The 12,815-nt window shown below is 38.1% G+C and overlaps 1 protein-coding gene across 5 annotated transcripts in view; it reads left to right on the forward strand.

Moving 5' to 3' along the window:
• RNF17 (ring finger protein 17) overlaps positions 1–12,815 on the forward strand; it is a 111,582-nt gene that overhangs the window by 78,406 nt on the left and 20,361 nt on the right. For all 5 annotated transcript variants that reach the window (XM_017951140.3, XM_009191650.4, XM_009191651.3 and 2 more), the window contains 5 exons: positions 268–383; positions 2,668–2,957; positions 7,803–7,966; positions 10,045–10,164; positions 11,480–11,560. In XM_017951140.3, coding sequence (XP_017806629.1) covers positions 268–383; positions 2,668–2,957; positions 7,803–7,966; positions 10,045–10,164; positions 11,480–11,560 — 771 coding nt within the window. The remainder of the gene's footprint in view (positions 1–267; positions 384–2,667; positions 2,958–7,802; positions 7,967–10,044; positions 10,165–11,479; positions 11,561–12,815) is intronic.

Raw genomic sequence — 12,815 nt, forward strand, 5'->3', positions numbered from 1 at the left:
GGGTTTCTCCATGTTGGTCAGGCTGGTCTCAAACTCCCGACCTCAAGTGATCTGCCTGCCTTGGCCTCTCGAAGTGCTGGGATTACAGGCATGAGCCACTGCACTCGGCCCAATGCTATTTTTTTATGTGTTTGGATATCAAAATTACTCAGTTGGGAATATTTCTTGCTTAAATAAATGTAGAAGAAATGCCTGTGAAATGTACATTGTTTATATGAAGATTTCATTTTGGTGTTTCATATTTACTCTGCTCTTAAATCACTACAGGAAAACAACACAACATGGCCATTACCTGTGAAAATTTTCTGCAGAGATGAAAAAGGAGAGCGTGTCGATGTTTCTAAATATTTGATTAAAAAGGGTTTGGCTTTGAGAGAAAGGAGGTATAGACTTTTTAAAAAATTTTTGACATCAGTTTGTGATGGATGCCTCTGAGTTGCATGTGCAAATCTCCTTACTTGTGCTTTCAAGTCTGAATTGCATCTTGTTTGCTCTTAAGGATTTATAAACTGACCCTGAGGAGCCAGCTCAGAAATAGATTCCTTCAGTATTGCTCATTTCATTATTCAGGCACATCAGTTCTTGCACACTTAAGCCCCTTTACTGACATACTTGCTTTTATTATTTCCCCTCTCCTTTGACATTTACACTGTAAACCAAAGAAAAAGAAGAATGTAGTGGATACCAGATCTGAGCCCTTTGGTATCCTTTGCTTAAACATAAATGTGTAGGCTTTATTTTAGAAATTCTGGTAGGTGTATACCTACTGGAGTATTTGTATGAAATGTAAATGTATTTATATGAAACAGGATGAGTAACAAATAAGTAATTGAACAGTATTTATATTTAAAGATCCTTTCCGGTTCTGTGTTTGGAGTTTAAGCACCTTTGGTCCAGGGACAGGATCAGGATATGGTTGTGACCCTAGCTTAATCTTGTCTCTCTCTTTCTTTCTTTCCTTTTTTTCTTTTTTTGAGACAGAGTCTTGCTCTGTTGCCCAGGCTAGAGTGCAGTGGCGTGATTTCGGCTCACTGCAAGCTCTGCCTCCTGGGTTCACGCCATTCTCCTGCCTCAGCCTCCCAAATAGCTGGGTCTACAGGTGCTCGCCACCACGCCCGGCTAGTTTTTTGTATTTTTAGTAGAGACAGGGTTTCACTGTGTTAGCCAGGATGGTCTTGATCTCCTGACCTCGTGATCCGCCCGCCTCAGCCTCCCAAAGTGCTGGGATTACAGACATGAGCCACCACGCCAAGCCTCTATTCTCTCTCTTTCCAGAGACATAGAGGTATGTTGGAATTGGAGACACAAGTCCCAAGTAGCCACTTTGTACCATACGTGGCCAGATCACCATAGATGTGTTTGCCTTAACTTATATCTTACCTTATTCAGAACAAGGACCCCAGTCCTGATGAAATGGAAAAAGAATTTGAAGTCAGAAAGAAAGTGGGACATGAGGCTAGATATGGGAGATGCGGCCTGGGTTGCCCGGGCTTTGGCATACAACTAATTGCTTTGACTTTAGGCCAAAGCAATTCCTTGATAGAAGAAATGTTAGAATGGAAAATGCTAGGCAAGTTAATACTGCTGACATTGTCTGCTACCAGTTGTTACATTCTTTACTGTTTTTGTAGACTAAAACTACTAGCTATCTTAAGGCGGCGGTGGGTTGGGGGACTGGCAGGGTATTTGAGGAATTATGTGGCTGTTTTGTCAATACTTTGTTTCCCTTTATTGATTGATTGGTTGATTGATTGAGACAGAGTCTCGCTCTATTGCCCAGGCCTGAGTGCAGTGCTGTGATGTCAGCTCACTGCAACCTCTGCCTCCTGGGTTCAAGCGATTCTCACACCTCAGCCTCCCAAGTAGCTGGGATTACAGGCATGTGCCACCATGCCCGGCTAATTTTTGTATTTGTAGTAAAGACAGGGTTTCACCATGTTGGCCAGGCTGGTCTCGAACTCCTGACCTCAGGTGGTCTTCCCGCCTCAGCCTCCCAAAGTGCTGGGATTATAGGCGCAAGCCACCATGCCCAGCCTTTATTTCCTTTTAAAAGTACAGGAGATGAGAAGAAATAGAAACTTGCCATAATTCCCCTAAAACACAGTCAATATTAATATTTCCTTCTAAGGTTTTATTTTTTTGTACAATGGGGTACCTTTTTTTTTTTAATTGGAAGAGAATAATATAAAGTAGAAAAACTGAGTAAATATAGCATATTACCACTAACACCTAATATATGAATAGTACTTTATTGTTTTTTAAGAGACTCATGTTTTCTTTGTATTTATGGATGCTAATAGCTTACCAGATGTCTGTTCTATGTGTGGACTAAATTGATAAATTGAAATCATCTTAAAGGTGTTGTATCTTCTAGTAATATTGAATTCATTGTACAATACTTGAGATATACACACGAAATTTTAAGAGAGCATAGTCTGTAAATATAGAAATTTAAAACATTTACTTAAATTTTTATTGCTTTTTCTCATCAGTCTCATAATTTAAAGTAGTTTTAATTTTAACTTAAGTCATGCTAGTTTTTACGTAACAAATTAGAGCAAATATTTTCTTTCAATTTCATGTATATCTGAAGGATTCTTTTTATGTTGTTTTACCCAGAATTTTATATTTGCTCATGTTTAGTGTGTTCTTTTTTGGATGTTACAGAATTAATAAATTAGATAACAGCCATTCATTATCTGAGAAGTCTCTGGAAGTCCCCCTGGAACAAGAAGATTCAGTAGTTACTAACTGTATTAAAACTAACTTTGACCCTGACAAGAAAACTGCTGAGATAATCAGTGAACAGAAAGTATCTGAATTTCAGGAGGAAATTCTAGAACCAAGAACCGCCAGAGGGTATAAACCACCAGCTATTCCTAACATGAAAGTATTTGAGGCAACAGTCAGCTGTGTTGGTGATGATGGAACTATATTTGTGGTACCTAAACTATCAGGTGAGACTTTGTATGTTATGTAGGCTCTAGTTCTCTAAGACCGACAGGGATTGAAATACTGTGGGCAGCCTCTTTGAACGTTATTTTCACAAGGTTGTTAGGAGAACTAAGTGATTTCACACAATGCATGCAAAGTGCTTTTAACACATAAAAATCATTTAGTGCAGTTTTTCATTATTCTAACATAGCAGTGTTGTTTAATTATAATTATGTGAGTGCTATTCTCAGTATAAGAAGAAAGGAATTTGGAATTTTCATTTCCCACTATTATGGCAGATTGAACAACTCTCCCAAATAAGTCAGATCAGATGCCAATTTTTAAAAAATTAACATTTACTGAGTTGGCATGAAAGTAAAGAACATACCAAGCTCCAAAACAAAGTGAAATCACACACTGGGAGGTAAGCATGTGCCAAAGAAGGCAATCACTGTAGAGTTGCTTCATAACTGTAGAACCTTGAGCAACTTTGATAACTACACGAAGTTAAAGAAAAAGGAAATAAAGGTCCAGGCCCTTTTACTCACAGTGGGAAATGTAGTAGGAATTCCTCACATGGAGATGGGATCCCAAAGGATGATGCCCACAATGGGTCAATGTGCTGATCACATTAAAAATGACTAAAAGAGTTCAAATGAATTTTTTAAAGTTACTATAAAATGTTATTAATGTGAAAGAGTACAAAATGTATTATTTAAATAACAACATTAAGATGAGTAGCCATATACACATTGCCCATAATAAGAAGCAGCATCACCAGAACCTAAGCAGACTTGTGTGGCCCCACTTGGTCATGTCTCCTGTTTTGCCACCCATGATACAGCCACTTTTCTGAATTTGCTAATTATCATTTCCTGTGTGCATCACTAAACAAATTTTTTAGGTTTTCCATCTTTCAAACTTTATGTAACCAGAACCAAAATGTACATATTCTTTTGTGACTTTTCATCAAATTGTTTGAGATTTGTCCACCTTGGTGCATCTCACTATATTTCATTCATTTTTTAATGAATTAATTCCTTTTTTAAATAAATTAACAGCATTTCCGTGAATGATTATATCTCAGTATCTGTTCTATTGATGGACACGTATGTTTCTAGATTTTCTGTGATTACAAAAAATCCTACTGTGAACATTCTTGTACCTGTGTCTTGTTACACACAGGCAAAATTTTTCTCGGGCACATAATCTAGTGAACAGAATTGTTGATCATTGACCTGGCACGGTGGCTCATGTCTGTCATCCCAGCACTTTGGGAGGCTGAGGTGGGTGGATCACGAGGTCAGGAGTTTGAGACCAGCCTGGCCAACATGATGAAACCCCATCTCTACTAAAAATACAAAAATTAGCTGGGCGTGATGGCACACACCTGTAATCCCAGCTACTCAGGAGGCTGAGGCAGGAGAATCACTTGAACCCGGGAGGCAGAGGTTGCAGTGAGCCCAGATCATGCCACTGCTTTCCAGCCTAGGCAATAGAGTGAGTGAGACTCCATTTAAAAAAAATGGTGGGTCATTTCTAGGTAATGTCAAATTGTTTTTCAAAGTTGTTTGTAACAGTTTACACTCATCACTGCCAGTGCATGAAGAGTCTCATTACCCCACATCCTTGCTAACACTTAGTAAGGTCAGATTAAGTTCTACCAATCCGAGTGGATGTGAAATTGTCTCTCACTATGGCTTTAATAAACATTTCCTTCTTATGGGGTAGACATCATTTCTTGTATTTGAGTCATTTGTATTTCTGTGGTTTTGGAATACCGGTCCATGTCTTCGCTTACTTTCCATTAAGTCATTGCTTTCTGATTCATAGTTCTTAATCTATCCTGAATACTTACCCTTCTTGGTTTTTATGTGTTCCAGATATTTTCTCTCAGTTTCTTACTTGTCTTTTCAGTGTCTTTTGGGAGTTTCTGGATGAACAGAAGGTCTTAATGTAATTTTATCAATCTTCTTTGTTTTTTGGTTTTGTATCTCATTTTAAATCCTTTCTTGGGCCAGGCACAGTGGTTCATGCCTATAATCCCAGCACTTTTGAGAGGCCTAGGTGGGTGGATCACAAGGTCAGGAGTTTCAAACCAGCCTGGCCAATATGGTGAAACCCGGTCTCTACTAAAAATACAAAAATTAGCTGGGCATGGTGGCGGGCACCTGTAGTCCCAGCTGCTCAGGAGGCTGAGGCAGAAGAATCGCTTGAACCCGGGAAGTGGAGGTTGCAGCTGTGAGCCGAGATTCCGCCACTGCACTCCAGCCTGGGTGACAGATCAATAGTCCATCTCAAAAAAAAAAAAAATCCTTTCTTACTGTGATACCAGAAAGCTATTTCATTATATGATCTTGTAAAAAATGTTTATGGTTTTGGTTTTTACATAATGTATAAGCTATCCTGGAATTGATTTTTTGGTAGATACGAAAAAGAGATCCAGTTTTTTTTAATAGGTTTAGTTAGTAGTCCCAGCTCATCTGCTTAATACTCCACACATTCCCCACTGATCTGCAATGCCAGCTTTGTCAAAGATTAAGATTCCATATGTGTGTGAGTTGTTTCTGAATTTTCTGTTCTGTGTTAATGCTATTTATCCCTACACCAACACCAGTTTTTTCCTGAATATAGCCTATACTACTTTTACTATGTATACAGGTTACTTTGTTGTATATCCTGTAACGCTTGAAATCCACTGGATTTCTTGTTCTTCTTTAGGTGCATCTTGGCTCCTTAAATCGTGTGTTTTCTTCACTATACCCTGTTGTTTCTGTGGGACACACTGTGTGCAGAGTGTTGCAAGGTCACAAAGCAAAGGCAAAGTTAGGCTAGAGATGAGGAAGGGTAACTTTTTTGAGAAACGCTGCAAACCCCATGGCTTTGGAAATATAGATAGATATGGACAGGAAAAAAACACTGGAAGACGTTTTTAGAGTTAGGAGCTTTAGGGAAAGAACTCGTACAGAGGTAGGCATAGATAAGACAAAGGGGTTCAGCCTGGCTGGAAGAATAGAAGTAATGAAGTTTGGTAAGAATAAGGGAGTTAGGTATATGATGAAGTAGTTGTGTTTTTAGCATCATGATATATGAGGGCTGCCACTCAGAATTTTACTCTTTCCTCCATGATTTCAGTATTTTTGTGCATCTGTAAACCTTGGGATCCTTGAGAATATAAAAATCCTGGAGCCCCATTTTTTGGTATACCTGAGAGTGGCAATGGCACATGTGGTTGGCAGAATTTAGAACTTAGGCCACCAGTGATGATAGAGACATCCTCAGTCCTCTCCCATCATGGAAGAGAAGCAACATGAAACCAGCTTTACAGGCTGCTAAAATGACTGTTAGATCAGGACTAGCATAAATTAACCTGCTTTCCACCATTGCGTCTCCCTTATTTTCCTCACCTTGGGACTAAGATGCTGGAGATGTGGGTAGAGGGTTTCCAGATTTGTAAGACCTGTCACTTAGACAAGTTTGGAGGCCCTCTATGAAAACAGAATGCAGGCTGGGTGCGGTGGCTCACGCCTGTAATCTCAGCACTTTAGGTCAAGGCGGGAAGATTGCCTAAGCCCAGGAGTTCGCGACCAGGCTGGGCAACATGGTGAGACCCCATCACTACAAAACATGCAAAAATGAGTTGGGCATGGTGGTGCATGCCTTGGGTCTCAGCTACTCAGGAAACCGAGGCAGGAGGATTGCTTGAGCCCAGGAGGTCAAGGCTGTAGTGAGCTGCATTCATGCCACTGAACTCCAGCCCGGGCAGCAGAGTGAGACCTTGTCTCATTTTCTAAAAATAAAATAAATACAGAAGTTTATATTTCTTGAGAATGAGAAAAGAAATCACAACAAATGACTGGAACTTTAGGAACCTTTGAGAATATTCAGGTCCCTCCTGAGACTTTTAGGCTTATGTGCAAATGCTTCCTGACTATAACCTGGGCCCATCGGAGTAGTTGATAACTATAGCACTCGTAGGGCTTAGTGTCATTAGCTCCTAGTTAGTACCTATGGATAAGGGTATGGTAGCTGTGAATTTACTGAAAATTTTCTCTCATTTGTTGATCTCCTAAATACATTTTTAAATTTGAAAGACAGAATAAAATGGGTACAGTTGGCTGTTCTAGAAAAAATAACGTTTGAGACCTGTAGTAATAGTACTTAACCCAGGAACTTTGCTTGACATGTATAAATAGTCATTGTTCAAACTAGTAGCCTGTTATCTGCCAGGCAGTGTGCTGGATGCTTTACATCTAATCTTCCTGCAGTGCTTGATGATGCTGACAGGTACTGTTTTTCCCGGAAGATGCTGTTACGCCCAGAATAGGTGGTGTTATTTTGGAAGGATAAACTGAGGCTTATTGGAGGTAAGGGAACTAACCACCCAAGATCACATAACTGAAGCCGTAAGATTGGAATGCTGACTGACTCCAGAGCTTGCCTTCTGTGGTATCCGTTATGGATATATGTGGAAATCATGGACCAATTAGCAATAAAAGCAAAATTGAAATTTTAATTTGTATCCCCATCATTATACGGTATCTGAGCATCAAGCAATATATAACCTGTGTTCTGTTTTACTTAGGGCTGTCAAACTGACCCTATTTTGAATTGGTAGTACTTTCGTATTAGGCTAGCTGGTATGTATTTAGAGCTCCTTATGATGTTTGTACTCTCAAGATATAAGCAAAGATCATAATATTGTTTATATGCTATTACTAGTATGTTTTAAAACGCACAAAGATTTTTACCAAAGTTCTGTTTTGGAGACTGATTTTTAACTGTACTACTGAAGAGATGAAGTCATTAAATTGACAAATGATAAGGAATTTTCCTTAATGCTTTCTATCCTTAATACTTTTTTTCAGAATTTGAGCTAATCAAAATGACAAATGAAATTCAAAGTAATTTAAAATGCCTTGGTCTTTTGGAGCCTTATTTCTGGAAAAAAGGAGAAGCATGTGCAGTAAGAGGATCTGATACTCTGTGGTATCGTGGCAAGGTGATGGAGGTTGTAGGTGGTGCCGTCCGAGTGAGTCTCATGTTCTTTCATGACTATTCTAAGGTTAAATGCTGTAGCATTAAATAGTCTTTTGCATTTGAACACAAGAAAATTGGATTAAAACATCTTTTGATGAAAATCATGTAGGAACATCAGTTATGTTATACTTTTGTTTGTAATAATTTTTTGTGTTATTTGCAAATATATTTAGTAACCTGAATAAGCAAAAAATAGGGAGGGATTTGATCATTGGTTAATGGATGGACCACTGAGTTACAATTGGTAGCCCTGTTTCCACACATAGTGTTAAGTAAAAGAGTGTTTTCCAGTATGTTAAATATCTCACTAGCAAATTTGTTTATGGCCCAGTTTTTCAGAATAATGACTAATTTACCTTTCCAGAATAATGAGATAACTAACACTCAGGTTTCATTCAAAATCTTCAAAAATAGCTATATCCTTTGAAAGATATGTGTGCGTGTGTGTGTGTGTGTATATATACACGTGTGTGTGTGTGTGTTGAAAACTTTAGTTTCAATTGGAGTGAGGGGAGGAAAAGCTTAAGTGAAAAAGTGTTTTGTTTCCACCTGGACAGGAGTTTATTTTCTGTTTGATGATGATACCTAATGATTACATAGCACTTCAGGTTTTTTAGCTTCCTTCACCTATATGCATTTGTATTTTATAATTTGTTTACACTTATCCTAGACATAGATTATTATTCCCATTTTACTAAAAAGAAAATTGAAATTTAGGTTCAGTGACCTGCCAGGGTCACTGGGTGGTAATGCTAGAGTTAATATCCAAGCATCTGATTCCTGAACTTCTGATTCTAAGTCTTACACTTTTTCTATTGAACTACAAACTTTTAATGGTTTTCATAGAAGTAAAATAGTTTCAAATTTGGGGTGAGTACTTAAACATCTGGATAGTTACAGGGGTTATCCGAGCAACTTGAATGTATGTGCAAAGTGACATACATTCACCTATACGTACATTTGAGTTGCTCACATAACCCCTGACCTTTTTTTCTTTACAAAGGTAAAATGAAATTCAGTATTCATCAAGTTATCATACTTCATGAACTTTACATTTGTAGAATCAAAATAAATAAGATGGTGAACTTTTATAAAAACTCTCCTGCTGTCCAAATATCTGTTTATTTTAACTTACTTAAAAGAACTTTGATAGTTTAATCATCACCTTTTTTTTTTTCATGTGGTCACTTTACATTTTTAGTATGCACAATGGATTTTTCATTTCTTAACCTGGTATCTTTTAAAGTTTATCCTGTAATTCACATTAAGAAATAAACATCTCATGAAACCATGCCTTAATTATCTGTGAGGTATTCAGACATTTTTGTTTAATTCTATTTTATTTTTTAATGGTAATTGCCAAGCAAATCCAATTAAACAGTCATATGTTCATTTCGTTATGTTGGGACAGAAGAAATAATTTATTGGCATTCCTTATTCTTAAGACAATTTAGAAATTGAATTATCAAAATTAAAGCATTTCAAAAAGGGATTGTTCTTGAGGAATTTGTAAATCCAATAAAACCCAGTTTTTTTCAAAAAAAGTCTGATGGGTTATGTGTAAGAAAACCTTTTTTACCATGAGGTTTGATACACTATTGGAAGAGGGAGTAAATACAGTATTGCTTTTTTTTCCTGGGAATTTTAAAAATCCATATTTTGAACTTCTCATGATGTCTTTTATTTTTTTTGAAACAAGTTCTTTCTCTGTCACCAGGCTTAGAGTGCAGTGGCACAGTCGCAGCTCATTGTAGCCTTGACCTCCCGGGCTTAGGCAATCCTCCCACCTCAGCATCCTGAGTAGCCGGGACTACAGGCCCACACCACCACAGCCAGCTGATTTTGGTATTTTTGGTAGAGATGGGGTCTTGCCGTGTTCCCAAGGCTAGTCTCAAACTCTTGGGCTCAAACAATCCACCTACCTCTGGCTCCCGAAGTGCTGGGATTACAGGCATGAGCCACCAAGCCTGGCCTATCTTTTTACTTTTTTTTCAAATAACAGGAAATTCCCTTTGTCCCCTAGCTTTTAACAATAAATTTTAACTGTGAATTTTATTTGGCTTGTTTCAGGTACAATATTTAGATCATGGATTCACTGAAAAGATTCCACAGTGCCATCTTTACCCTATTTTGCTGTATCCTGATATACCCCAGTTCTGTATTCCTTGTCAGCTCCATAATACCACACCTGTGAGTACATAATAATTTGTGGGATGATTAATTTTAAATATTAGTTTTTACTAATTTTTTTTAGAAATATTTAGAATGTAAAATGAAATTTCAGTTGTAACAAAAAAGTAATACAACACCAACAAATAAGTTGCTAAGACAGCTAAACAGCCTTTATGAAGACAGTTACAAAATTAAACTGAAGGCTGTAAAACATGTGAATAAATGAAGAGATATGTTCATAAGTGGGAAGGTATAAGATTGCAAAAGTTTATTTCTTTATCAAATGAAATTACAACAAACTTGAAGCTGGAGATCAGATAAAAGAGTGCCTTATTCTGTTTTGCTGCGTAACAAATTAAGCTGAGACATAGTGGTCTAAAACAACAATAAACTTTCATTATCTCATACCGTTTCTGTGGTTCAGGGATTAGGAGTGGCTTAGCTGGGTTTTTTTGACAGAGGATCTGTATTAGTCCATTTTCACACTGCTGTAAAGATACTACGTAGCTAAGCCTGGGTAATTTATGAAGAAAAGAGGGTTAATTGACTCACAGTTCTCCGTGGTTGATGAGGCATTAGGAAACTTAGACAGTTGTTGTGGAAGGTGAAGGAGAAGCACATACCTTCTTCACAAGGTTGCAGGAGAAAAAGAGATTGAAGGGGAAACTGCCAAACTCTTTCAAAACCATAGCTCTGTGAGAACTCAGTCAGCATGGGGGAAACTGCCCCACGATCCAGTCCCCTCCCACCAGGTTCCTCTCTCAACACATGGGGATTACAATTCAAGATAAGATTTGGGTGGGGACACAGCCAAACCGTAACATGGTCCCTTCTGATACTGCCATCAAGATGTCCACCATAAGTGTAGTCACCTGAAGGATCAGCTGGGGACAGAGGGTCCACTTGAGACGGTTGACTCACATTGCTTTGGCAGGAAGCCTCACTTCCTTTCCATGTGAACCTCTCAGCGCATAAAAACGTAACAATCACTATTCCTTAATGAATACACACTGCAGGTCTTGTACAAGCACTGCATTGGCGTATTGGTCTTTTAAAAAAGATTTACATGTAATATTTTTAAATGTAGGATGTGTGTGTGTTTTCTCACCTCTAGCTGAACAGGTTTATATTTTTAAAGCATAAAATGAGTACTCAAATTATTGATTTTTAAATGTTTTTATCATGTACCTGTGATATTCTCTGAGAACTGCTTGTGTATTTTGTACTACTCTCCGATATTATTTGTTTATGGCTACTTTTGTTTATCTTAATTTGCTTCCTGATCTTATTTTATGAAAGCATAAAAGAATCTGAGTTTATTAATCCCAAATAGGTTGGGAATGTCTGGCAACCAGATGCAATAGAAGTTCTTCAACAACTGCTTTCAAAGAGAGAGGTGGACATTCACATCATGGTAATTTAAAGTATATATAGGTGGTATAAATTATTTGCTATAAAATATTATAATTAACATAATTTGAGGGATATTTTTGATAAGCAATGGTATATACCTTCTTATGGTGAATTACTTGTTAGCATAAAAGAAACTACCAGTTTGGTTCCTAGGCTTGCTTTAAATAAGCCTGATTTTGAACAAGTTCCTGAGAACTTTCATAACCATTAAAGTCACTAATATGAAAGATTCTTTGTTAACAGCTTGTTTTGTTACAGGGAGCAGTATTAAATTGTTGGACATGTTTATATGTAGCAGTTTCCAAGATGGTGCTGAACACTCAGCACTGTCTTAGGTACAGGCAATTCAGGGAGTCTATCATGATCTGTGTCCCCAAAGCACCTATCTGGTTAGTGAAAGAAGACAAAAACCTATAACATTTGCACTACAAAGTAACATGCCAAGAGCCAAGTGATTGGTTAAAAAAAAAAAAAAATGGGTAAATGTAATAGGAATTTAGAGATTGTGAGAATTGAGGTAGCCCTTAAAGATAGTAATGTTCTCCTGACTGGGGAAATGAAATGCACAAAGGTACAGAGAGACGTTTTAGGGAAAGGGTATAACTGACTCGAATAGGGGAGGTTTTGTGAGGAGTAGGGGTAGTGAACAGCATTCAGGAGAGGTAGGGGCCAGGTGGCGAGGTTGGTAGGGACAGCCTCAGTGGAGGTTTCTGAGCAGTGAGGTAATGAGATCAACCTGCAGCTGCTATGTTTGCAGGACCCGAGTGGGAAGATATATGGTAAGGAAAGTATTTCTGTATTAAAGGATGATGATAGAGTGATAAAAACCTAAAGGAGGCACAGACTCACTTAAATAAGAAAGTAGCTTTTGTTAGTACTGAGAGTCCCTCCCTGGTTACTTAGTCTCCATGGCAAGTCGCTGAAATATGGTAGAGATTGAAATTTTTAGTTTGTCTAGACAGCTTTCATTGCTGTTTCGCTTGACACAGAACAGCAGCTTGTGGTATAGCAAAGGCTGCCAGGTGTCTCAGAGACCATGAATGTGCATTCTACACAACCCAACTGACAGCAGGCCTTGCCCAGACTCACTCCTCTCACTTGTACACAAAGGGAGATGCTGACCCAGGGCCTCTTAGGTGCTAGCCTCTGCTGTAGGTCTGGACACACAGCTGGGGGGCTCAGCAGTAAGAAATCTGTGCCTTTCTAAAGCTTCCATTTCAGTGGTGGGAAAGAGAAAATAAACTATGAGGAATATT

This window comes from Papio anubis, chromosome 15 (genome assembly GCF_008728515.1).
Source record: "Papio anubis isolate 15944 chromosome 15, Panubis1.0, whole genome shotgun sequence".
Classification (NCBI taxonomy): domain Eukaryota; kingdom Metazoa; phylum Chordata; class Mammalia; order Primates; family Cercopithecidae; genus Papio; species Papio anubis.